At 43.8% G+C, this 27,347-nt stretch overlaps 1 protein-coding gene across 1 annotated transcript; it reads right to left on the reverse strand.

Moving 5' to 3' along the window:
• Positions 1–593: 593 nt before the first annotated feature.
• Positions 594–27,030, reverse strand: DYNC1LI2 (dynein cytoplasmic 1 light intermediate chain 2). The gene is made up of 13 exons (XM_060650583.3): positions 26,808–27,030; positions 26,568–26,641; positions 23,981–24,097; positions 19,061–19,291; positions 13,899–14,068; positions 12,751–12,844; positions 11,661–11,796; positions 9,488–9,599; positions 8,834–8,893; positions 8,018–8,059; positions 7,507–7,624; positions 5,147–5,263; positions 594–3,555 (listed from the first exon to the last, which is right to left on the reverse strand). Exons 1-13 carry the CDS (start codon positions 26,912–26,914, stop codon positions 3,455–3,457), a joined length of 1,479 nt encoding a protein of 492 aa, XP_060506566.1. The 5' UTR covers positions 26,915–27,030; the 3' UTR covers positions 594–3,454.
• Positions 27,031–27,347: the final 317 nt, after the last annotated feature.

The following is a 27,347-nucleotide window of genomic DNA, read 5'->3' on the forward strand; positions in this document are numbered from 1 at the left end:
CCTAACATCCCAATACAGGGACAACCTAATGTGATGCACTAGAACATATGTAACCTCACTTATGTAGTATCCTTGCAAAAGCCATTTAACCTGAATCAAATCATGAACAATGAGACAAACCCAGAATGTGGGATTTTCTATGACCTGAACGTATTCAACACACTTAAAGTAAGTGTAAGAAACAGAAAGGGGGCATCTCTAAAATGACAAATCCGATTTTCTTGAACATATTTTACTGTTCCCCATTTAAATAGATAAAAAGGATTATGATACAGTTGCTCTGAAACTCCTCTACGAAGCTGAAGTCTTCCAAATTAGCTAAGTGAAAACGAGCTCAATTAAGACAATCAAGAATTTATCTAAGAGGCAAGAAAATATGTTGGATAACTCACAAACACCACTATACTTTACCTGCAGCTTAGAACTCCACATACTTCAAAATATGGATTTAACAGTTTTCTTAACAGAATGTCTAATAATTTTTAGTGAGAGAGGTAAACATTTTTTGCCACATGGTAGATATGCCATATGATTAGCAGACAATTCAATCTCTCTCCAGTGAGATAATTTATCATAAAGAAAGTCACCAAAAATTGTAAGCAGTCTGGATTCGTGTTTATTGAAGCCAGTAATTAGAGACATCTTCTTTTCCAGCACTAGAAAGCAAGGTTCCACATGACTGCATAACTGTATCCGGTTAGAGCCACACCCCTGGACTAAGGCTGGTGGGGGAATAATCTGCAGTCCAAATTTTAAGTTAAAAACACCAATAAACTCAGTATAGAGACGACAGTGAACTTTCACTTACAGCATCAACATTGTTAAGGTCATGATGTACAGAGCAGTCACTTGCAACTTTGTTAAACTCATAAAATACGACATCATCAGTTTAAATAGTGATTTTTAAAATGCCAATCAAAAAAAAAGTGCAAACAAAATTAAATAATTCTAGCAGCATACCCGTTGCATTTTTAGGAAAGACCAATTCATGGCCACATCTTCAAGGTTGGGCTTATTTCTTTGATTTTTCCATCTTAAAGACAAACAGCAGATGTAACCACTATAATATATATAAATAGTCAGAAAACTGTCTTTAATAGTCTACCATACAAGTGTATTCTGCAAATAAAATGAATTTTACTTTAAAAAGTAAAGGCTGTTTATTGTTCGGCCTTTGGTTCCACTGCTTGAAAACCCCAAAATAACAAAAAATATCTCCCCTCCTCCCACCCCCCCAAAAAGAACCCTGCAGCTCCCCAAAGTTGGTAGACTTTGGCAACCACTGAGCACATGACATATTACGCGCACCAGCGTCTTCCGCTACTAGGAGCAGCCACTCGTTACGAGAAACTCAAAGTGATCCCCAAGAAATCTTCCCTCACAAGACAGGTGTCTTAGCACTTCATCAGTTTTAGTACATCTTATATTGACACAAAAGTGCTTATTAGTTTAAATGACAAAAAAAAACTTTGTAAAAAGTAAAATTTTGCATTAAAATTTGAAATCACACTGTATCCCCCACAGGCATGTGCCTTTCGAATAATTCTGTCTTGTTTCTGAGGTCAATCATTTTGCCCCTACCCCCACCCCAGCTGCTGTAGAGAGAGGTAAGTGACGCCCCCATCAGTGTGGCCACAGCTGTTGGGCATCTACTGGTCACTACACCACAACTATTCTTATACAGTCAGTTTACTGTCATTACGTGGACAATCTGGTGATTGGAAGCCACAATACATTAAACAAATAACTGAATTTAAAAAGGGGTGGAAAAGTGTATTTTTAACAATAAAACTGGCACAAAAAACATGTTTTTATGTTTGTCAGAAAGGCAACTAAATACTCAGCTTTCTCCTTAACAGTGTTCAGACCTTTACAAAAAAAGCAATTCAAGACAGTCTTATTAGAGTCTTTGTATATACAACACAGGATATTAAGTTATGCCCAGTACTATGTTAGTGGTCAATCAAATCTGGTATGTAAAAGTAATGACGTTAGGGAAGTTATTTTCAGACACAGTACAACAAACATTCATATAAAAAAAGTAAACTCCACATAAGTGAACTGTGGTTTTTTCCCTTGGTTTGACAACAAATGTTTTATATATTAAATCAATGGTAGTGTTTGCATTCAAATGTTGTGTCGCATATAAAATTAAAAGTGCCATTTCAAATCCACAGAAGTCATTTCTAGAATGGTGGTATGACATGATGATGTGCATGAATTTGCTCTACACGGAGACACGGAAACTCTTGTTTCCGTAAGAAAAAAATGCTACATTTTATGAAAAACACAAGTAAGAGAAATGTATCATTTCCATTTGCAATATAAAACATTCACACTTATTTGTCCATCTGATAGCACTGATCAGACCAGAGAGCTAGGACAAGACCCTTTTGCATCAATGGAACTCTGTGAAGGTGTCCACAGACCATAAGGCAGGGATTGGTGCAAGCCAATTCATCAGAGTGCAATTACATTACAAACCTCCCTCAAACTTTCTGTAGCACACTGCATTATGGTAAAATGAGAGGTTGGTCACCCATTCTCTGTTAGTAGGCCAGCCTGTGGTAGTATAAAAAAATTTTTTTTAATTTAAAAAACAAAGCAGGAGCTATTTAGAAAACACAATGCAAAGTTAAACTAATTTTGTAACTGCTGACTTTAAACACACTCCACAGTGAATGCCCCCCCGACGCACATGCGTGGAGCCCAGCTCGTCCTGAGGACATGGCCTGGGCCACACATGTGAGTCTCAGGCAGCTGCCATCTTCCCCACCCGTGTCAGCTCCACCTGACTCAGGCACCCCCACACTTTACACATCTTTCTTAAGTTAGAGATGCATTCAGAACAAATCTTACTCCCATTTTCTCAGTATTTAGTTTGGAAATACTTTTAAATCTTAAAAATGATTATTCGACTTTCTACCGAATACACGGTATTTACTAACACCGCTCGTCTCCTCCTTCCTCATCTCCTCCAACGTTCAGCTTCCCCACCGTCACTTCTCGAATTCCTCCTTTCCGTCGTTCTCTTTCCTGGACTTGCTGCTACTTAATCTGCTTCCCAAGAACAAGTGAATTTGCTAACACGCAACTGGTCAGACTAACCGCCTTCTGATCATTGATTTCCTGGTCTCATATGCTCCACCCTGAAAGAAAGCGGGCCATCTTTCTCTCGATCTACCCTCCCTTTCACAAAAGGCCCTGCTGCGCTTGCTTCTCACAAGAGAGCCACATGCCTGAGAGTCCAAGGGTTATCCTTAACAAAGGGGTCTGACACGTAACCTTCCTAAATGTGCATTTCATATTTGGACAAGCCAATGAAGTATTTTTTAAGTTCATCTCCCCTGCCCCAAAAAACTGATAGCATGTGCCATATCAGAAAAATCCTTGTCTTAGCAGATCAATATACATAGTTATTTGGTCATTTTACATATGCACTTTTTAAGGAGGATCAGGCTTCATTTTCTGTTGAAGAGTTTGTTACCATGGAGTCTGGTTTTCGAGTCATTCTATCCAGTTCTTCCTGAACATTTGTCAACACAGTCTTTTGTCCTTAAAAAAAAAAAGAAAGAAAGAAAGAAAGAAAAAGCAGCAGTGATGGGAAACAGAAAAGAATTTTTTAAAAGGAACATTTAAAATGATACAGATTTCTGTAATCACTTGTGGTGATAATAACCTCAGTAAGAATGAAAGCAAGCTTTTTTTTTCATTGCGGTGACGACGAGGAGATACCCTAATTCAACCCTTCCTTCCAAACATGACAGGTCTGTGTTCCTCTGACTACATAACTGCCCCCTGCCTGGGCAAGCCTTTGTGCCAAATATAAGGGCCTTTCTGAAAACACTCTCACCACCCACCCCTGACCCCATGCACTGTCATCACCTCCTTGTTAGAGGTGGTGTGTGAGTTTCTGGCATATGGCAAACTACTTTCTGTGCCTCAGACAGAATAGGTGTTTAGGTTTTGTTTTTAATTACAGTACTTTAACTCATATGGGTACCCTGGAAACACCATGCTTCAATAAGACTAAGGTCAGACATTTCAATCCTGCACAAAGTCAGTGCTCATATTTTTTTGTTTTCAAATGCTAGCTGGGACTTGGAAATGACCCTTCTCTCCTATCAGAAATACCAGCCCACAGCCTAGGCCACCAGACCAGGTGGAGTCTCTAAGAACTCAGGAGCCCCTGAAGGACCGGCTGACCTGAGGATGGAGTGATCTCCTGAGGGCCTCCTTTGATCTGAAAACACCAATTAGGGAAAACACTGTATAGGATAGTATAGTCAATGGAAAGTTAAAAACAAACCCATTTTAAAATAGCCTAGTGGGGTGCGTGGGGCGCTCAGCCGGTTAGTGTCTGACTTCGGCTCAGGTCATGATCTCATGGTCCCTGAGTTTAAGCCCCACGCCGGGCTATGTGCTGACAGCTCAGAGCCTACAGCCTGGAGCCTGCTTCGGATTCTGTGTCTCCTTCTCTCTCTGTCCCTCCCCTGCTCATGCTCTGTCTCTCAGAAATAAACGTTTAAAAAAAAAAAAAGAAAAGAAAAGAAAAAAAGCCTGGAGCTTCCCAGCAAAATGGGTAATTCCCAAGGAACTCGGCTCTTTTGTTTCAGAGGCCTCAAGACACACACTTGCTCTACTGGCCCACACGAAAGGAGTGTGTGGGTTGCCACAGAGAGTGTGCCTGTGACAAGGGGGAGCTTCATGGAGCAGGAATTGATGACCCTCCAGTGAGACAGGCTCAGCTCATGGCAGGACTGGGGACAGTGAACAAATATCCTTATAAAACATCACAGAAAATTAAATATAATAAATAAAATATCAGTGCCACACCCTAGACCATGACCTCCAACAAACAGTTCCAATACCAGGGTCACATATACAGTTTAGGATATAACTCAACTCACCCAATAGTCAGTTCCTGAGAACCCAATGTATACAAATCCCACCTTTAAATGTGCCAAAGAAACCTGCATGCTGTAAAGTGTACTGCTCAGTACAAGGTGGAGATGTGCTTACTTGCTTGGCTGTTGGGAATACGGAGGACGTGCACATCAGGTAAAGGCATACGCTCCTATCCACTCCCCCACCTCCAGCACTGCTGAACCACAAGGATCATAGGTTTCCAAGGGCCCTTTAGTACCTGACTTCTTGGCTGCACTCTGCACACCACCAGCACCAGGACTTCCAGGAGAACCTGTCTTTTTACTCAGCAGACTATTGAAGAAGCTGGCCAACACACCTTCACTTGCTGCGTTATCTAAGGAAACATTAAGAAAAAAAGCCTTATACCACCAGGATGACTCAATTACCACCACCACAAAACTAGTTTTCAGCTTGGAATTATCCATCTGTGGCTATCATCTTCCCAGGACACTGAGCACATTCATTATTGCCACTGCCAAGGCTACTTCCCTATTAGCATGGTAAGTGCAAACCTGTTTAGATTTCCCACCTATCTGGGGACATAAAAGAACTCATGCTCCGCATCATCTCCCTGTCCATGAGGCAGTGTTTCCCAAAGTTTTATAAGCCCTTAACATTCCAAGGCTGATGTGAAAAGGTCTCATTCTGAGTTGGAGATAGCTATTGTACACATAAGAATTAAATAAAATTTTGTTTTGCGAGTTTTATTGTAACCAACACATTTAGATATTACTAAGTCACTAGGATAAGGGCTACTTAAACTTCTAAGTAACTGAGCTTGAAAAGAGAAGTGAAGGGGGAAGAAAATGCCATAGTTCATATATAATAATCATTTAAAAATGAGAAACAAAAATCAAGGACTCAAAATATACACTGTATTTTTTTTTTTTACTTATTTTTAAAAGTACTCACCACACCCAATATGGGGCTTGAACTCACAACCCCAAGCTCAAGAGTCGCATGCCCTAGGGGCACCTGGGTGGCTCAGTCAATTAAGCATCCGACTTCAGCTCAGGTCACGATCTCATGGTTTGTGGGTTTAAGCCCTCCATCAGGCTCTGTGCTGACAGCTCAGAGCCTGGAGCTGGCTTCAGATTCTGTGTCAACCTCTCTCTCTGCCCCTCCCTCACTCGTGCACTCTCTCAAAAATAAATAAACATTAAAAAAAAAAAAAAAAAGAGTTGCATGCTCAACCAGCTGAGCCAGCCAGCCAGGTGCCCCTCAAATTACACATTTTTAAAAATTTACTACTTATTTACTTAAGACTTATTTTTTGGGGGGGGCACCTGGGTGGCTCAGTCAGTTAAGCATCCAACTTCAGCTCAGGTCATAATCTTGCAGTCTGTGAGTTTGAGCCCCGCGTCAGGCTCTGTGCTGACAGCTCAGAGCCTGGAGCCTGCTTCGGATTCTGTTTCTTCTCCTGTCTCTGCCCTTCCCATGCTCATGCTCTGTCTCTCTCTCTCTCTCTATCTCTCTCAATAATAAACATTAAAAAAAAAAAAAGATTTATTTTTATCATGTTTTGCGAGAGAGAGAGAGAGAGAGAGAGAGAAGTGGGGCTCACCCAAAGTGGGGGCTCATGCTCACCTGAAGCGGGGCTCAAACTCCCAAACGGTGAGATCACGACCTGACCCAAAGTCAGATGCTTAACCAGCTGAGCCACCCAAGCACACTTATTTATTTTAAAAGTTTATTTAAGAGAGACACAGTGAGCGGAGGAGGGGCAGGGAGACAGGGGAACAGAGGATCAGAAGCGGGCTCCGTGCTGACAGCCGAGAGCCCAATGTGGGTCTCGAGCTCTGAAACTGCAAGATCATGCATGACCTGAGCCGAAGTCAGACGCTCAATTGACTGAGCTACTCAGACGCCCCCTTATTTATTTTTAATGTTTATTTAGTTTGAGAGAGCGAGCGAGCATGCAAGTGTCAGGGGAAGAGAAAGAGAAAGAATCCCATACTGACAGTGTGGAGCTTGATCTCATGAACTATGAGATTATGACCTGAGCCAAAATCAAGAATTAGACATTCAGGGGCGCCTGGGTGGCGCAGTCAGTTAAGCGTCCGACTTCAGCCAGGTCACGATCTCACGGTCCGTGAGTTCGAGCCCCGCGTCGGGCTCTGGGCTGATGGCTCGGAGCCTGGAGCCTGTTTCCGATTCTGTGTCTCCCTCTCTCTCTGTCCCTCCCCCGTTCATGCTCTGTCTCTCTCTGTCCCAAAAATAAAAATAAACGTTGAAAAAAAAAAAAAAAAAAGAATTAGACATTCAACGGACTGAGTCACCCAGACAACCCTCAAAATACACATTATAAAGTGATTATGTTGTATTCCTCTTTGAAAGAACCTGCATGGCCTGATACAGAACCAAGTGTAAGGGCCATTGATTCCAAAAAGGAACCAGCCTTAGTGTCTGCCAACCACGAGCCCCTTCCCTTTGAGCAAAGGAAAGTGGAAAGCAGCCCCTTCTTGGGGAAGAGAACAGCCCAGCTGCCACGGGCCTCCACGTTCCAAACCCAGCCACATAGCCCCTTCAGACCTCAGGCCCAAGACTAAACACTCTCCACAGAGGCAGGATACATACTTTTGATGTTTGGGTCCGGCTTCTTTACTGATGTGCCTGGGGAGGCACTAGGCACACTCGCTGGCCCTCCCCGGCCCTGAGTTCTTGGAGAGCCAGAGGGTCCTCTCGCAGGGGATTCCTAAGTCCAAAACCAGCCCAAGTTACATACAGGCATAAAAATAACAGGAAATACACATCCCCAAAATGAAGACATGCTCTGCAGGATATTTTTCACAGCGTAAGGAGAAGGGAGGTAGGACTGGGAGTTTGCCCCCAGCTCAGTCTCTTTCTAGACCTTAGTTTCTCCTTAGAGAAGAGACATCAAGATAATGAAACCTGCTCACTCTATTTCCCAGAGCTGTGTTCCTTTCCTGAGTCCCTACTATGTTCCTGGCCCTGGGCTTTCAGGGAAACCAAATTCCCTTTGCAAATACAAAAACCCACACAAATAAAAGCTCTTACAAATAATGGCATAAAGTGTGAAGACACCTACAACACTGAGCCTTGACCCCATTTAGTTTAAGGTACTCACAGAAGCTCTCGTGGGCGTGGCTGGCTGCTTGGCAAGGAGTGACTGCAAAGAGAGGGACACACTGGCCATTAATAGAGGCCTGCAGAGTGGACGGAAAGTCTGGAGAAACACTTCCCAGTACTCCACTAGAGGGCGCCATTAATAACAACCAAGTCAGGTTTTATATTATACATGCAAAATGTTTAAATTCAGAAATTTGCTACATGGTGAAAAAAATAATTCAAGTAACCAGTTTTGGAAGCAAGGAGAACACAGAAAGGAGGACCAGCTGGCAAAAAAAACCCATCAACACCCTCCGCAGAGCTGCCTGGACCATCAGGAAGACCTATGACAGGTCTAAGTGGCATGTCTAACAATAGTCCTAGTAAAACAGGAAGGGGAGACTGGGTTTGCATTCTGAACTGTCAGCTTGTGGAAGTTACTCTCCTCACCTACAAAATGGGTACATCAGCTCACCTGCCTTCATGCACAGGGCTGTGTGGGGCTATGTGAAATAATGGAAGTGAAGTCAGGGCACTTGGTAAACTGTCAACACAGGAAGTATTATGCCAAAAAACCTAATTTCCAGAAAGAAAGGGTACTTAAAATGATACCAAGCCTATCATTGTTGAGAATCTGCAAGCAGGCAGGGGATCACCTGAGGCAGCTGGTCTAACTCCTACTCTGTACCAATGCCAGAAATGGGAGGGAACAAGGAGACCTGGTGGCAATCCCTTTAACGCTGCAAGCTCTTTGTGATGCCCTCCACCTCATCCCAGGGGACTGGCATTTCATGCAAGAGAAGGCCTCTGCTCTGGCCTCACTGGTTTTTCTTACCTGTTGCTTCATTAGGAACACCTGCTCATCCTCGGCTGCCAACTCTTTGTCATGGACCAGCTGTGAAGTGAAGTGACATACTCATTTGTGGTCACAGGCCAAGAACACCCGAACTACTGTCAAAATTCTCACTGAAAGAAGAATCTTGGGCTCAGGTCTCAACACGGGTCCAGGGAGAGTCCCCGCGGCAACAGCGCAATTATGTTTTTTTAGCCTGGCACCAAGACCAGCCATGCCATGTGGCCAACTGACATTTTTAAGTGGCAGGTTCTCAACCACCCCTCTCAGATCAGGGCCTGAAGATCAGGGGAGCACAGGGATGTCCTAACAGTAATCCCGAGGTAGCAGTGGCATTGTCAGGACTTAGTAGGAAACTTCAACCCAACTCCTTGTGGCCTTGTGGGCCCTCCAGCACTCACACCCCACCACCTGGAGCCATTTACATTCACACCAGACTTCACCTAAACTTTTTTTAAGAGGCTCTTGGATTACATTTTTCTTCCCCCCAAAATGGTTCAATGTGTAAGACATATCTCTTTAAATGTTTCTTTTCCCATAAAAAAATAAATAAATAAATAAATAAATAAATAAATAAAAATAAAAATAAAAAAACACAGAAAAACGCCTACAACTCAAAGTGACTAATCTGGGTACCTTTCTCACAGGAGGTTTCACAATAAAATCTTCATATGCATCTTCTGGCTTCACAGTTGTGAAATTTTCATGTAAAATAGCTATTTTCTTTTCGTTGTCCCAGCCTGCAGGTCTAAAAGCAAAGAGACAGGGATGGATTTGCTTTTCCTGGGACTGCCTTATAGCACACGTTAGGTAACATTCCGGGTTAGCGAGGACTCCTAGGTGAGACCCATTCCCACAAAATCTGGCCTGTAGCTGCTGGGGCTGGCTTGTAGCTTGTGGCAGGAAAGCCAAAATTTACTGCCGGCATAACCCATCAGATTGACATGGCAGGTTCTGTTCTGTACTGAGCTCATGGGGCCCAAAACCTAGGAGCCAGAGTCAGATCTTACTGACTCCACATGCTGACCCACAGAAGTGTTCAGAGTTTTCACACAACTCCACCCAGAAGAGCAAGGACACAATGGGGCCTTGTTCCCACAGAGCGGAGGACATAGAGAGCAGCACAGACACAGCTCCAGATGAGACCGTTTCTCTTGGGCTTTGGTGTAGAAGAACTCAGAAGTCTTCTGAAAACAGTTTTCTTGTGGACTAGTTCATTAATTTTACTGGTGTGGGAAGATGTACCGTGGAACAAAGCAGGGCAGCAGGATCTGTACTCTCTTGGGCTGCAAACCAGAGGGACACAAGGAGTCCTTGAGGCTCCTACATGGGTGCTGCCCTGCTTGAGATCACTAAGCAGGATGGCATCCACGTTCCATTAAGTTAAGCCACGGTAGCCTACTGTTCCCACCAGATTCTCACAGGTCTCCCTTTCTCCACCTAAGTCCTACTTCACTGCTCCACAACCAAGAGGGCGCTCCTACCCAGGGTGCTCTACCCAAATGGTTTTGCTGACTTCACCAGTTCCCAAACAGGCAAACTACCAAAGGATCAAGGATTCAAAGGGACAGGGTATGATCAAGATACAGCCACAACCCAAGCAGCCTTCGGAAGGTGTGAGATGCTTCTCCTCTCCAGACCAGCCCTGATCCTCAACCTGTCTTCCTGGGGCTTCCTATTCCTCAGGATCACAAGTAATTTGGGCACTCACATATCATTCACTGAGCTTGTGTCTTTGATGCCTGTGTGACTGCTCTGGACAACAATCCTCTAAAAGCCACCCAAGGCTCTAGCTCTGCCATCTGTGAGGAGCCCAAATGAGGCTCTCCCTAAATGTTCAGGAAGCAACCTATTCAGTGTCAAGAGCTCTTGGCTATCACATCTTCAGCCTTCTGAGAGGCTGTTCCTCCTACCCCTCCATTCCTTCTAGCCTGCCTAGCACACACACACTCAGCCTTCCAGCATCACCCCCTCTGCCCTCCCTGCCGCACTGCCTCCACTACCACTCCATTACTCCTCCACCCCTGCCCTCCAGTGCTGTGTGCAGGGACCGTATCTTGTTCACTTCTGTGTCCTTAGCATAGAACCCAGACACCTAGGAAGTGCTCAGCAATTGCTGAATGAACTGTAATTCTGAAGTCAAGAGGATATCGAAGCCTACAAACACTGATCTACTAGCACAAGTCCTCTCAGAGGCCACACAGCTTCATCATTCATTCACACATCCAAAACACTCATCATTTTCCAGTGACAGAAAAACACAAACTGGAACAGACAGGTATCTAAGTCTCTGCCCAGGACAGCAGCCCCCGTGGCTCCAAAGTACCAAAAATACAACACGCATTCAGTATAGCCAAAGCCCATGCTGACGGGTACACCAACAAGGGTGCCTGCAATCATCTCTGCCAATGGGCAGAGAGATCACATGCTTCAACAGAAGGCATCAGGGTCCCCAAAGCCCAATTCCCTATACTTCAACTCCTTCCTCCAGCCAGTATTCTACTGGAGTTGACAATAAGTGGCAAAAAAGTCTGGCTTAAGTTTTGGTACCTTGCTCTCAATGATGAAAGGCAGCACCCATGACCTCACTCCACCTACTTCCCTTAGAGTGAAGCAGAATGGCAAACAGTCTAGAAAGGATCTGGGTCTATCTATCCCCTGTGAGGTCCAGGCCAAGCACTTTGCCCCAAGGCAGCAGAAAGCTGGCGGTGTACGAAAGAGACAGAAGGCACCTTACATGGAAGGATAAAAAGAAAAGAGCAAATGTACTATGAAAAGAAGCATTTGAAATCACCTATAAGGAACTCACATAAAAACTGCATCCTTTTCCACAACTAAGGCAGGTGTGATAAAGTGGAAGCCATACGTTTTATGAACAATGTACTTATACAACAAGTCGAGGTTTTTCTCCTCCTTCACTGATGTGTAAATCAAGGCTGCTCCATCTAATCAATCTGCTTAAGGAAAACCAATTCACTGCAGGAGACAAAAGCAAACATAGCCAACCATAATCCTCAAAGTACTACTCACAGGCTAATTAGTTTTTGATCAACACATGATCAACAGAAAGTGTTAAAACTTTTAAAACTAAACGGTAATGACAGATGAACCATGTCAAAAGCATAAAGGATGTCAATGGTGGCAGGCCATGTGGTTCATTTTTTAACATGCAGACTGTTGTCTTTTGACCCGTCAGGTTGGTTCATAAGCAGTCAAGTTAATGGCTCTGAGATTAGCCCAGGAAAACACGCTCAGCATATCCAGGGTGCAGATTCTTTCCTAGACACAGATGTTCACATGTGATCCAGTTTATTATTAAGCACATCTTCTGTAAGAGATGGGTACCTACATGTATCAGCACCCTCCACTGAGCTGGACAAGATAAAAGGCCCAGAGGAAGTGGTATGGGGATGTAGCACCACTTGCTACTGTATTTTTACAGAAGCATAACTCAAAAGACTGTTGACGCAGTATCTCTCATGGACACCACACAACATAAACATATGGGAAACTCTTTGTGGCATCTATAACAATATCGTGTTGGGTAATTAACCTTTTTGCAAAAAAGCAAAGTTTAAAAAGATTTCCAAGATATGATGAAAGTAGTTTTGGTAGTAAGACTATCCATATCAGCTTTCTTCTTAATATGAAAGCCTATCAAATGTACAGCATTAAAAATAAAAATAAGTGAAAGGCAGACACAAATCAGTAAGTCTCAAATTCCAATACAGTAAAATACAAAACTAATAAAAAGATGTATACAATTTTTCCCCGGCAGAAGACCGTTCTAGATTCAGGAAGTTCTTTATCTTTTTGAAGATACCAATCTAGAGGGAAGCCTGAATTAGCACAGAAGGGAGCCTGTGCTCCTGTGCCCTGACACAGCGCTCCAAGGATACACTGGAGGCAGAACCTCCGTAGGTGTGATTGGATGAAGTCAAAGTGCTCGTCCCTGTAATCATGCTCCTTCTCCAGGACACTCACTGCATCACACTGCAGGGAAGACAGAAAGAGAAAGGAGTCACCTCTTTGCTTCTCTGCCTGCTGAGGATGGGAATGGTGTCTTCTACAGAAATAAACTATCATAGTTCCAAAGAAGAAAGCCACAGCCAAGGGTCTAAACATTAATTAGACAAAAGTGAAAGTGAGTGAAAAGAGTGAAAAGTGAAAGAGTGAAAAGCAACTGGAGATTTCTCTTTCATCCTGGGCCACAGTTTCCAGAGCTGCAAAGTGGGGACGTAACAGTCTGATCACCTCACAGTTGTTCTAAGAATCAAACACGGTCACAGCAGGAAGCAGGCCATGGGACGTAGCTGTGCACTGCACCCTCCAAAGAACTCCCATCTCACAGAATATAATGTGAATGGCACACTGTGTGGTTGGGAATAAAGTACTTTTAAAATCCAAAAACAAATTTTTTTAAGTTTATTTATTTTTAAATAATCTCTACACCTAACACGGGGCTCAAACTCATGACCCTGAGATTAAGAGTTGCATGCTCTTCTGACTGAGCAAGCCAGGCGCCCCATAAACCCAAAATGGTTTTAAAGCTACTTTTTCTTTTCTAAGAGAAACAATTATTTCTCTACGACTCAACTTAATTTTCATTCCCACATCATCATCCTACAGGGCAGAAGAAAGTGAGTTCCCTTCCTTCTTCCTCCAGTGTTATGTTCTTCCTGAAAACCATCTCAAATCCAACAGACTTTAAATGACCAAAACCCCAAAAGAATTCTGCTCTTCTATTTTTTTAGCCATCAGTTTAGGCTAGACCAACTGGTTTACAGAGCCTTAAAAAAACTGCTTTTAGTTCTGAGTTTGAATCACTCAATAGACAGTACTTCATGGAGAGATAAACTATGAACAGAGTAATGTCATGTTTCCAGCAGCAACATTAAATGACAATATTTTCTAGCCTGACATATTCAATGTATCTTATGAATCCTGAATTAGTCCAACTCTCCCATGGGAAGACACCCAACAAGAGCCTCTAAGTTTCTTTTAGATGGTTAATTGTTCACTGGCCAAACCCATTCCTGGCACATACCTTTGTGCACACCACCAACACTGGGATTCCCAGGTTATGAGTCAGCATATTGTCACCAAGAGGCAGGGCAACATTTTCTTCGTCAGGACCTGAGGTCAGAGGTCCTCTTCTCTGCGGGGAACCTTGACAACCTTCTTCAGGCTCAATATAGTCTTGAAAATCTTTCACAACTACAGGTGAAAAAGTAAAAGGAAATCACACAAATAAAAATACACACGCCAGTTTTAGAAAACTGAAAAAGGTAGTAATAAGCACAAAAAATAAGAGTTCTGACAAACTTCCCCACTCTGCCTTACTGTAATATTAGGGATTTGGAGGTGATGATACAAAATGCCAATTCTAACATATTGTCTGAGCATTATAACTTCAGAGCAGCAAATATATTCCCCTGGACATGTTTCATTATATCCAACTCTTAAACAGGTTTTATTTTTTTTTTTATTCTTCTACTTTAAAAAAAAAAAAATTATTTTTTATTTTTTATTTTTGAGACAGAGAGAGACAGAGCATGAGCAGGGGAGGGGCAGAGAGAGAGGGAGACACAGAATCTGAAGGAGGCTCCAGGCTCCGAGCTGTCAGCACAGAGCCTGACGTGGGGCTCGAACTCGTCAACCACGAGATCATGACCTGTGCCGAAGTCGGATGCTCAACCGACTGAGCCACCCAGGCACCCCAAGATTTAATTTTTTAAAAAAAGATTTTATTTTCAAGTAATCTCTACACCCAACATGGGGGCTTGAACTCACAACCCCGAGGTCAAGAACTGTACACTCTTCCAACATACAGGGGCTTCCTAGGCATCCCTTAAATAGGTTTTAAAAACATCTAAGGTTTTAGTAGTTTCTATTATTTAATAGTTTCTATGAAAAAAGCCACATTTCTTATATATCTAACATTTTCAAAAAATCAGAAGAGTAAAACCATCTGAATTCCACAAGAACATGCTGTTTTCACACAGCTATGTCTGTACTAAGGAGCAAGGCTGAGCTTGGCCAGCACCATCCACGTCTCCTCATCATCCTGACTCTTGTGGACCCAGTCTCATCTTTAGGAGATCCTGAGTCACTGTGCAGTGTTGGCGGACCTGTTCCTAACACAAGAAGGGGTCAGGAGTAAAATGTCCACTTCTTAGCATACACAGTCACTAGCGTATCAAGAGTGCAATCCCATAGGAGGGCCCTGAAGCTGAGAGTGGTTCATGGGCCTGGTTAAGCCAAGTGAACCAAAGCCCACGGACCCATACCTTTTCGTGGGTACTTCAAGGCTCACATGTCAGGCCAGAGAACAGCCCACAAATTAAAACTGCTATGAGCTAGAGCAGCAAACAGGCAGCTCTACCTTCTACACACAACAGGACAAAAGGATCAAAATGCCTTTCGGTCTCATCCACAACATGCTCATTAAGAAAATGCAAATAACTGGATTAAAGAGAACCTAGGGAAAGGTGCACATACTTCTCTTCATCCACAGAACAAGTTTCAAACATTTTAAAACAATGAGTTTTAACCGATAGAGATTTTACATTATCATTACATGAGCTCCTGGAATTAATCTAAAGAGTACAATGTCTTTCCTAAAATATTGGGCAAATTGAAAACCATCTCAACTAAGACCTAAAGTGCAGACATAATTAACATTTCATTTCTACAGCTTCTCTTTAATTAAGCTCATTCATATAATTTCATCGTCAATATAAACACTAGAGATCTCTACTGCATTTTAGAAAAAAAACAGAGACAGAGAAGGGTTTTCTCATTAATTAGTGTGGTTATTGAAGGATCTTGAAGAAATCAAAGGTTCCCACATGAATCTCCTTCAACGTATTTTAACAAATCTTCAACTCATTGAAAAATACAATGGTTTAAGTTTGGGTCATACCTATCACTGCCCAATATCACATGAGGCACTCAACCAGGGATTGCACGACAGTGAGCACGGCAGAGCCTGGGGTGTTACAGGTGAGCTAAGTGGCTGTGGCAGGAAGCAGAGGCAGACAGCCCCAGAGGTCTGTTCCATAGAACTCCATTACCCAGTGTGCTGCACAAACTGCTGTATTCTACATATGCCATGGTATGAAAATAGGTGGGAAGCCCTGGGTTGGACTGGTCACTCTCTAAAGGAATAACTTAACTGTGGCTATCCAGTAGCCATAGGAAATACACATGTGTTTTTAATAACTGAGCATTTCAGAAAATAAGTTGGGAGACAGAATAAGTATTCATGACATAGATAGAGGTTGGTGAAAGGAAGGATAATAAGAACATAGTGAGCACTGTGCAATTCAGATAATAAAATGTGCATTTCCCTTAGGGTGCACGCTTACCACAGTATTAACAATTTCTCTCCAATGGTGAGATGGCCAGTATTTCACAGCAGGAGCCAACAGCCCACCTGGGGGCTCCCCCTTTAGCATCACGTAATAGTTGGTAGCAAAAGGGGATCAGAGTGCTCTACCCTACCTGCTGCCATCTCTCTCTCATCTTCTTCTTCTTCCTACCTCACTGATCACCCACTGGTTCCACAGTCCTGAAAAATCACACAGACAGCACCTAATCTTTTTTCTCTATTTGATAAGTAAGGGAAGCCCAGACATAAAGCAGGGAAGACAAGACTAACCTACACAAGCGCCACCTTCTGGAGGCTCTGGGGTTGCTCTGCCTTCCCCTCACTGCCAGTCAAACAGCTGCCACAGATTTAGGACCACTGGGGAACCAAATCCTGAAAAAGTGACCCCCCCAATGGAGCAGCTTTCCAAACCCAGCAGACTGGAGACTGGTATTGATTGGAAACTAGGTTGAGTGACAGCCCTTCACTCATTCAACACAATACCTAGAGTCCAATTAATCTGCAAAGAGGGAGTCTGATAAGCAAGATGGCGGCCAACTGCTTTATTAAAATGTAACCTAAAACCAGCACTAACAAAGGCATTCCTTCAACATGCAACACAAAGGCGTGACTATCATTCCAAACATTTCAGAGGAAGGGTGGTGAAAACAAGAGAGGCCTTCAGAAGGTTAACCAGAGTCATGAGGCATGGACGAGGTTACAGCAATTGCTAGTTGCCCTCCTATGTCCTTTCTCCTCTTCTTCCTTATAACCAAACCAAATCCTGATACCTAGAACACATGGCCATACAAACTACACTTCCCAACCTCCTTAGAAAGACAATAGGCATGTACCCTTCAGCCCTTCTTTCTTCTTCCTCCATCCTGCTGCCTGGAACACGGATGTGAAGGCGGTGACAGTTCTAGTTGTCAAGAGGAAGAGAACCACACCCTAGAGATGACAAAGCAATAAGCAGAAAGGAGCCAGGATCCTTGACCTGACTTCCCAGAGCTGCCTTCTAGGCTTGAACTGCCTATCTCCAGATTTCATTTACAGGAGAGAGAAATAAACTTCAGTCTTGTTTAAACCACTGTTATTTTGGTTTTGTGTCACAAGCAGCTGAGTCTAATCCTAAGTGACACAGACAGCAATGACAAAGCAAAAAATGAATTCAATAGTTTATGGGAACAAAAGATCCCCAGAGGCAGGCATCTTATCTGCTAGGTGCATCTCCAGTGCATAGAACAGACCTGGTATAAGGCAGACACTTTTCCTATCTGGGAAAGGACAATATCCGTGGCTCAACCTTGCTTTTTTGTTTTAAAAATCTTCACAAGGTTAAAAAAAAAAAATCTTTATAAGGTTATAACACTAAGAAAACAGATTCAGAGACTGAAATCTCCAGGGCATTAACCCATTAATCTGGGCAAGATGCTAAATATGCAGTGAAAGACAAACAGCTCTTCAGCCTCAGAACTATTCTAAGAAGTTGTCTTTAGGGTCTCTATTCCAGGGGAAAAAGAGGCATTATCTAGAAAGGTCAGCAGCTGAAGGCAGACCAGCCGAGCTACATAACAACCACTGTAGCACACATGCACACGGCACACCATAGAATTTAAACTCCCCATTTTAGCTAATGTGGGACAGGAGCAAGAGGAATTTATGACAGGAAGACACACAGCAAGAGATCTGATTTAAAAAGCACATCAAAATTTCTGAACCCTTTTGCCAGTAAGTGTGAAGATCCCGTGTGCCATGCCCTAGAAGCCCTCATTAATTCACTGAAGAGAATGATGTCATCCTGTGGAAAAAAGCCAGGCTGAGCCAAGCCTGCCCTGGCCAAGATTGCTGCTGCTGAACATTGCCATGGCTCCAGCCCCTGCCCCTCCCATTTCCCTGGCAAGGGGACAGAAGCTGATGTAAGTGCAGAAGCAAGGGAAAGGAAAAATAAGCTTCTGAATCACATTAAGGAAAAACAAAACAAACAAACTTCCTTTAATTTGAAAGTTCTTTGTTGTCAAAAGGACTTGGGTGTCCTTAGTATTAAAACAGCCTTTCATTTTAATGACAAAAAAAAAAAAAATGACTTCCCTATTTCTAACTAAAATCATACTTGCTTGATGGCAAAATGAACTAAGGTAGAAGCTGAAAGATTTGTCTCCTTTAAAGGGCTTCCTTTAAACCTGTCAACAAGAGAGTCCCTAGGACCTCAATGGAATCCCAGAGCAATGGACTCAAGCTGCACGCAGATCGAAGTCTCCACATCCAGTGATGCTAACTCAGCAGCCAGAGTAACAGAAAAGCAAAAAGACCCACAGACTGATCAAACTTTGAGGGATGAGAGAATCTTTAATTTTTTTTTAATGTTTATTTATTTTTGAGAGAGAGAGAGGGATCGAGTGTGAGCAGGGGAAAGGCAAAGAGAAAGGGAGACACAGAATCTGAAGCTGGCTCCAGGTTCTGAGCTGTCAGCACTGAACCTGACGCAGAGCTCAAACCCACAAACACAAGATCATGACCTGAGCCAAAGTCGGACGCTTAACCGACCGAGCCACCCAGAAGCCCCAAAGAATCTTTATTTTAAAAAAGAACCAACGGAGATGAAAAGGAATATGGTTTCATTTACTTTCTGCAACTGTGATGCTTGAGAGTAAGACTGCTTTAAGTACTTTTTGACTATTGAATTTACAAGAGAAACTCTGAAATAAATGGTACAAACAAAACCAAATATTCTGTAAAGGAAGCTTTGTAACCTCTTGACACTGACAAGGAAGGTGGCTTGAACCATCTCAAGAGACTAGTCAATTTTCCAATTGAGAAAATCCTATTTTACTTACACTTCCGTTCCAGCTCCCTCATTTCTTCTGGTGGAATTTTCATTTTATCAATGTGCTCACGTAAAACACTAGCCCATTTCTGAAGAGATTCCATCACAGTCCAAGGCCTAGACATGTCTGCAACAAAAATGACCAGGGTCTCCGGCAAGGACTCAGCAGAAACTGCAAACTTCAGCAGACCTTTATGATACAGGTCTCCATCCAGAATCCACACGTTGCAGCGTGTATGATCTAAAAAAAGAAGTAAAGCGAAGTTACGACCTCACAATGACCATCAGCACAGCTGAAAAAAAGCCACATCAAGAGGAATTTAAAAGTGACAACCACAGAATACCATACAAAACGCAACAAGAAATCCTAATCAGAAAAGAGGTCAAGTGCTCAGTGGGCAGTAACCTTTGGTCAAGGTATCTGATGAACCATTTAAACTTAAAGATTTCTAAATTGTCATGATATATTATATCCACATGTAAACAGATTCCAGCAATGTATAGTAGAATAAAGAGTCAAGGACATTTTAGCTTTTAATAAGAATCAAGATACATACAAAAGCTAAAATGTTCACTGGTCAACTGCACTACCATCTACATAACCCATTCTCCTCAGATATCAGCAATGTATGAGGCAGCCAAGCTGTGCCAAGCAGCCTGTGGTTAAATAAGGTCTTCTTGTCAGGCATACTAAGCAGTGCGTTCACATACTACAAAGGGTACCAAAGAGACAGGACCTTTGTGTTTAAATGCCAAGATAAAATCATTACTTATACACACTGAGGTATGAGTTACTGGATGCCTGGTGATATTGAGGAATTAGTTATTCTTGGTATAAGAATATGGTTATGTTTTTAAAAATCCTTATCTTTTAAGGGTTCCTGAGTGCCTCAGTCGGTTGAACGTGTGACTCTTGATATGAGCTCAGGTCATGATCCCAGAGTCATGGGATCAAGCCCTGTGTCAGGCTCCGTGCTGAGCATGGAACCTGCTTATGATATTCTCTCTCCCTCTGCCCCTCTTCCCAGCTTATACTCTTCCTCTCTCTCTAAAAAAAATTAAAAATTAAATTAAAAAAAAATCCTTATGGGATACCTGGCACCTGGGTGGCTCAGTCTGTTAAGCACTTGACTCCTGATTTTGGCTCAGGTCATTATCTCATGGCTCGTGAGTTCAAGCCCTGCGTCAGGCTCCATGCTGACAGTGCAGAGCCTGATTGGGATTCTCTCTCTCTTCCTCTCTCTCTCTCCCTCCCTCCCTCCCCCGCTTGTGTGCATACACTCTCTCTCAAAATAAATAAACTTTTAAAAAATTATTATCTTTTAGACATACAGATGGAAATACATGCAGATGAAATGACATAATGTCTGAAATTTGCTTCAACATAATCCAGTGTGAAGTGAAAGGAGAAGCAGGTGAGAGTATAGTTGAAATAAAATTGGTAAAGAACTGATAACTGTTTAAGGCAAATAACACATAGGTTGGGGTTTATGATTCTAATCTATGTTGTACCTTCTTTTGTTTTCCATAATTAAAAGCTAAACATACACACAAATGTGCGTGCAACTGCTGACATTTCATGAAACATGTGCTTCCAAAATCATAACTGGATGATCAAACCATAGGAGGTACTTCTCCAAAATGATAATCTATTTTTAAAAGTTTTTAGATACCATTTTTGAGAAATATTTTTCTTACAAAAGTGCACTGAGGGAAAACTCCTACAATCAAAAATATCATTTCACTAACTTTTTCCCCAATAAATTCCAAAATATACTTAAAAATCTATCTTCTGCTAACTACCCTTTTTTGTGTAATTAATTCATTAAAACATATGCTGTAGGGGCTCCTGGGTGGCTCAGTCGGTTGAGCGTCCGACTTCAGCTCAGGTCACGATCTCGCGATCTCGCAGTCCGTGAGTTCGAGCCCCGCGTCAGGCTCTGGGCTGATGGCTCAGAGCCTGGAGCCTGCTTCCGATTCTGTGTCTCCCTCTCTCTCTGCTCCTCCCCCATTCATGCTCTGTCTCTCTATCTCAAAAATAAATAAACGTTAAAAAAAATTAAAAAAAAAAAACAAAAACATATGCTGTAAAAAATTTTAATATTCACAACTTTATTTCAACAGCATAATAAGGTATCTATTATCTACTGTCTAGCCATACTTTCAAAATTCTAATACACTTAAAAAATTTTTTTTTTTTTAACATTTATTTATTTTTGAGACAGAGAGAGACAGAGCATGAACAGGGGAGGGTCAGAGAGAGGGAGACACAGAATCTGAAACAGGCTCCAGGCTCTGAGCTGTCAGCACAGAGCCTGACGCGGGGCTCGAACTCACGGACCACGAGATCATGACCTGAACCGAAGTCGCCCGCCCAACCGACTGAGCCACCCAGGCGCCCCCTAATACATTTTAGACAGTGGTTTTGGTTTGGGTTCTGTGAATGCCTTCAAAGATATTGCTCTGTACCTGAAGCCCACTGATTTTGATGCCTTCCCCTCACCAAGCATCGTTCCTTTCTTCAGCCTCTCTTCCCACTGCCCACTACACATTATCACCCACGTGCATGGAGATCACACATAACCACATGTGACGTTAAACAGACGTCCACAACCATGGAGGCAGTGGTCCTTCGACATGTCATGCCCTACCACAAACCAGGGACAAGAGACCATTTTTTCTATCTGTGTGATTATCTGCAAAATGTATATTTATAACCCGGTCACAACACAAAAAACAAAACAAAACAAAACAAACCCAAAACCTACTGAAAGAAGTATAATTAACTACTGGTAAGGGCAACTCTTCCATCAAAAAAAGACCTGCAAAAACAAAAACAGACCTGCAAGTAGGTGGCCTAAAAATGCAGAGACCAGGAAATTTTTAAGGCAACCTTAAGGAATCTGAAATAAATGCTAACATGTCCTTCAACTCAGAGGCAAGTAATTATGGTTAATATGATGCTTTGGCATGATATATGCTTATGCCATCTTGATAAAAGCAGCTATAGAGATTCACAGAGTATCTATACCACATTTTATACTTTCAAAAGGGTACTAGAGCTACCACCACTGTGTCTCAAGTAGTCGGCTATACCTAACGTGTGCCACCTCTCATTGTGTCAACTTACAAAACAGGTATGGTTACCCAGTTCTACAAATGAGGAAACTGAGGTGCGGAGTGCTTAGATCAGTCATAACTAGCAATTATGGGAGCAGGACTCTGAACCAGTTCTGGTGGCTCCAAAACCCAGGTGCTTCCACAATAACCACGCTGCCCAACGAAAACTGGATGCAAAAGGCTCAGACAATATGAGGCCCTCCCTCTAAGTCTAGCCCAACGGCCCCTCTGTCCCACCCCTACCCGCACTGATGCCAGTGGGCCCAGCTGGGCACCTGAAAGCCTCTGTCTTCCTTATACAAGAAGAGCCCTCGGCACCAGGCCCATCTCCTACCTTTCTTTCACATCTTTCAGGCAACGTTCGGTGCAGCAAAGGAAGCCAGGAGAGGAAGAACAGGTATAAAGTCTCTGGGGTTCTAAAATGACCATTACCTTAACATTAATACAATGCAGCTCTCCAAGCTTTAACAAGAGATCCTGATCTCTATGAAATGACTCTTGGAGATCAAAGAATTATACTGCTGGAAGGGACTTGGGTCCAACTTCTTCATGTTAGCAAAAAGGAAATGGGGAACCAGAAGTGGTAGGATTTAGTCCCTTATATAATCACCCTTACACTGTGATCCTGTTTAAATGGATAAAGGCAAATACAAAGAAAGTAATCTAAAACAGATATTTCACCCTTACGCTACACAGATAATCTTCTTACATATGAAAAGACTAGGCACCAATGATTATTTATTTTAGAGCCATTCATAAAGCTTTAAAGTTTATAAAGGAAGCATTACTGAGCAGTGGTAACCAAAAGCCATTACTCCAATCCAACTCAAAATTATAAGAATTTTAAGAAATACCTAATCCTTATGAATGTTTCTCATATAATGTTAATATTCCCAACTACCCTACAGGTAAAAACTATTACTATCCACATTCTAGAGATAAGGAATTAAGAGAGAACATCCTCACCCCTGAGCCTCTGTCCTCCACTGAAAGAAACATGGGAAATGAGCATTTCTAACATTGTCACAAAGAGACCTAGAAAATTCTCCTGTGAATATCTGTTAAACTGTTACTCTCTGAATCATACCAATTTCAGATTCTCCATTAGAACCGGCAAAGTAACAACGTGTCCAAATCAATCTGCTAAATATTACTCTCATAGAAAAGTCCAAAGGTTTTAAAAACATCTTTCATAGTACCTATATGTGCATCTGAAACTTTACCTTCAATATCTCCTTTTAACTGGGGGCTACCCAGAACAACAGCTAACAGCCTCATTTCTCATTTTTACTAACATGCTATAAAAAGGAAAGAGGGAAGGGGCTGGCTTAGTCAGAAAAGCATGCTACTTTTTTTCTCTTTTTTTTAATGTTTATTAATTTTTTTTTGAAAGAGAGAGACAGAGTGTGAGGGAGGGAGTGGCAGAGATAGAGGGAGACACAGAATCCGAAGCAGGCTCTAGGCTCTGAGGTGTCAGCACAGAGCCCCATGCAAGGCCCAAGCCCATGAACCGTGAGATCATGACCTGAGCCCCAAGTCAAACACTTAACCGAATGAGCAATCCAGGCACCCATAAAAACATGCAACTCTTGATCTCACGGTCATGAGTTCGAGCCCCACACTGGGTGTAGAGATTACTTACATAAATAAATAAATAAACTTTTAAAAAGTGGGTTAAGTCCTACAAAGACATACACTTCATCTATTCCCCTGTGACTAATTCTCTTAGAACTAAACAGAAAATAGGAGCCACAACAGCAGAATCTGAGATATGCATTTACCCCTTACCACAGACCAACACATCACTCACCATCTCGGTCCTCATCGTGGACGCTGAGGTAGAGATACTCTAGGCCTCTTCCTTTTTTGCCATGCTCAGCTCCTTGAAGTTTAGTCATGAGGGTTGTTTTACCAGAACCATCTTCACCTACGAAGGATGTACAAGAGAAGGCAAAGTGTGCTGTTTACTCTAGGCAAGGATGGGGAATCTTGACACACGAGTGATAACGAAGGTTTCACACAAAGCCTGCTGCTGAGGTCTCACTTGCACTCATCATAAACAAAACAGGCTTTGCTATAAGAATGGAGGGGGGACAGTGGTGACAAAGGTGACAAATTCCAAGATATAAAATGACATTCTACTGTAGTCATCCTTATTTCACAAGGGAAGGAATAAGGCAGGTCCACAGGTCTATATGTCCAATTTATAAGACATATATTTGGAGAAGTGAAAGTAAAAGGTGGGGTTAGTTTCACACAAAATAAAGTTTTACCCCAAGAAAAGCAAGAAATCTTCAAAATATAATTAAACTTACAGTCCAGAACTCTGAACTAAAAAAAGTCTGATCCTGCCTCACAATCATGAAGAATAGAAGCTATTATTCACTTTTGATTTTAGTACCTCTCTTTCATAAGCATCCTGAAGGCTAGGAAACTGATGAAAATAATTACAGACCCAAGCAAAACTCCTAAGCACAATCTCAGTAATTATCAAGTGCCTCCTCATACCCCTCCAACCAACAACCACCCGCACCCTCAAAAGAGAAACCTTAAACATTAAGAAGAACCACCACCCAGAAACATTACAAGGCACCCCTGGTATTTAATAATATGGAATTACAAGACATAAGAATTAAGAAGCATTCCACAGATCAAAGACCTCCTGTCCATCCCCAATGTCACTACTGTATTCAGAGACTCCACATCCCCATCCGAGCTTTGGTGAACAACTCTCAGCCTGACTTCAATACCTGCTCATTTTGAGCCACCTGCAACTCTGCTGCCAGAATTCCCTTTGTAAAACACAGATCTGGTGACCTTGGTTCCTCACTTTACTTAAAGATCTCTAAAGGTCCTCTATTACCTTCTGCAGTGATCATCACCTAAAGAAGACCATAAACTCCCCCTCGAAAATGTTGGGAGGGGCACCTGGGTGGCTCAGTCGGTTAAGTATCCGACTTTGGCTCAGATCATGATCTCATGGTCCGTGGGTTCGAGCCCCGCGTCAGGCTCTGTGCTGACAGCTCGGGGCCTGGAGCCTGCTTCAGATTCTGTGTCTCCCTCTCTCTCTCTGTCTCAAACATTAAAAAACAAACAGGGGCGCCTGGGTGGCTCAGTCGGTTAAGCGTCCGACTTCAGCTCAGGTCACGATCTCACGGTCCGTGAGTTCGAGCCCCGCGTCGGGCTCTGGGCTGATGGCTCAGAGCCTGGAGCCTGTTTCAGATTCTGTGTCTCCCTCTCTCTCTGTCCTTCCCCCATTCATGCTCTGTCTCTCTCTGTCTCAAAAATAAATAAATGTTAAAAAAAAATTAAAAAATAAATAAATAAAATAACAAACAAACAAACAAACAAACAAAACCACTGGGAAAACCACCCTCACAGTGATTCCCAAGAGGATTAGGGGATGGAAGTGAAACAAACGGCCTTGAGAATCAGGGGCCTCCAGGAAAAAGCATTATCAACTCTTCAGCCTTCCACGATCTGACCCAACTTATCTCATCAGTCACCTACAAGGAGCTTCTGGCATCTTCCAAACCCCCACACCCTCCTGTCACTTCTGTGTCACTGCAAACACTCTGTGCCCCTGCATGTTAACACTTATCCTTCAAAACACCTAACCCCTAAAGTACCCTCTTGCAAAACAGCATCAAACACTGTGATGCCTTACAATAATCTTCCCATGCCAGCATGGTGTAGTGTAATTACCAACATATCTGTCTCTCTTGTGCAATGTGTGAGGGAGGCCTGTGCTCTCCAGTGCCCAGCCGATAGGAATCTCTCAACAAATGGATTCTCTGGATGAATGAACCTGATCAAACTCCCTCACTTATGGACAGAAACTGAGACCAGACACAATAAGGGACCTGACCCAGGGAACCCAGCAGGGAGGGCTGGAATAATGCAGTCAAGTCCCTAGTGAGGACCCCAGGACCTCCTGTCCTTTGCAGAGTCTCTGCGACTGTGCCCTGCTCGTGAAGATGGAGGAACGGTTCCGGTGGCATCTCCCCATACCCCTGACTCTCAAGTCACCTCATTTCCCCCCACCTCCTCCACCTAACCTTCTCATATACTCATCCCCCTCTCCACACCTGCAATTTGGTAAACTTTGAGGCTATGACCACACAGAACCAGTGACATTTAAAGTAAGGCTGATGTTGCGGCCAAATGACTAAGGAATGTGCTGACAACTCCACGCCAGCATCACTGACTCTCCAAAGGAGATAGCCCAACCTCAGGCACGGTGGACTTGGCCACTCTCCGGCTGTCCAGCCAGGATCTCCAAGCCCTCCTGGGCGAGGCAGGCTGCGGGCAGGAGAAAGGAAGGCTGGGACCTGTGAGAGGGGCGCCCGTCTCGCCCACCCCAGCTCCCCGGGCAACGCCCCACGTCCGGCGCTCACCGAAGACCAGGATGTTCTTGCCGGACGGCAGCTTGGATCTAGCGCGAGTGGACACCTCGCTCAGAATCGAGGACCTGTGGCGATAACAGCAAAGCGGTCAGTCCAGGGGCTAGCCTGGACCTGACTGGCCCGCGACGGCCCGTCAGTCTGTCCGACGGTGCAGCCCAGTCCGGACAGCTCCCCACTCGGCTGCACACTCCCCGGCCCCGCCGGCCCCGCCCGGCCGCCTCGCGGTCTTACCATAGGCTCTGGCCCTCTTCCTCCTCGCTGGTCAGGTCGCCGGCAGCCGCCACAGCGGGCCCGTTGGGGCCCAGCAGCAGCTTCTTCTCCACCCCCACCGGCGCCATCTTGCCAACTGCAGCCACAAAGAGGGCCCTCCCCCGGGCCCGCCGAGGACCCGCGAGGACCCTGGCCGGGCCGCCCACTCTCCGCCGCCCTCGCGCCGCCCCTCACGCCGCCCACCCCGCAGGGTCCGCGCCGCCCGCCGCGCTTCGCTGGGCCCACGAAGTCCGCCAGCTCCCACAGGGTCGTGAGGCCGCTGCGGCGGCGGAAGGTGGGCGGCGGTCAGGCAACAGCCGGGGCAGCCATGCGCAGAGAGGCGACGGCGGCGGGACCTGGAGCCGCCGGGACGGAGGGCGCGCGGGCGGCCTCTGCCGGCCAAGGGGAGTAGTGGCACTAGCCTCGGGTCCTCGCCCAGCTATCCGCTAGCGAAGCGCCGTCGAGGGCCCAGGCTAACGAGAAAAGCTCAGGCTTTGGAGTGAGACTAATACACGATAGCGC

This window comes from Panthera onca, chromosome E2 (assembly GCF_046562875.1).
Source record: "Panthera onca isolate mPanOnc1 chromosome E2, mPanOnc1 haplotype 2, whole genome shotgun sequence".
Taxonomy (NCBI): domain Eukaryota; kingdom Metazoa; phylum Chordata; class Mammalia; order Carnivora; family Felidae; genus Panthera; species Panthera onca.

Bases quoted from the DNA above. Each gene is read 5' to 3' on its own strand.
- DYNC1LI2 (XM_060650583.3), bottom strand. From the start codon at position 26,914: ATGGCGCCGGTGGGGGTGGAGAAGAAGCTGCTGCTGGGCCCCAACGGG. The intron at 26,642-26,807 runs GTAAGACCGCGA...TTATCGCCACAG, and splicing joins GAAGAGGGCCAGAGCCTATG to GTCCTCGATTCTGAGCGAGG. The intron at 8,894-9,487 runs GTACCCAGATTA...TTCACTTCACAG, and splicing joins TGAAACCTCCTGTGAGAAAG to CTGGTCCATGACAAAGAGTT.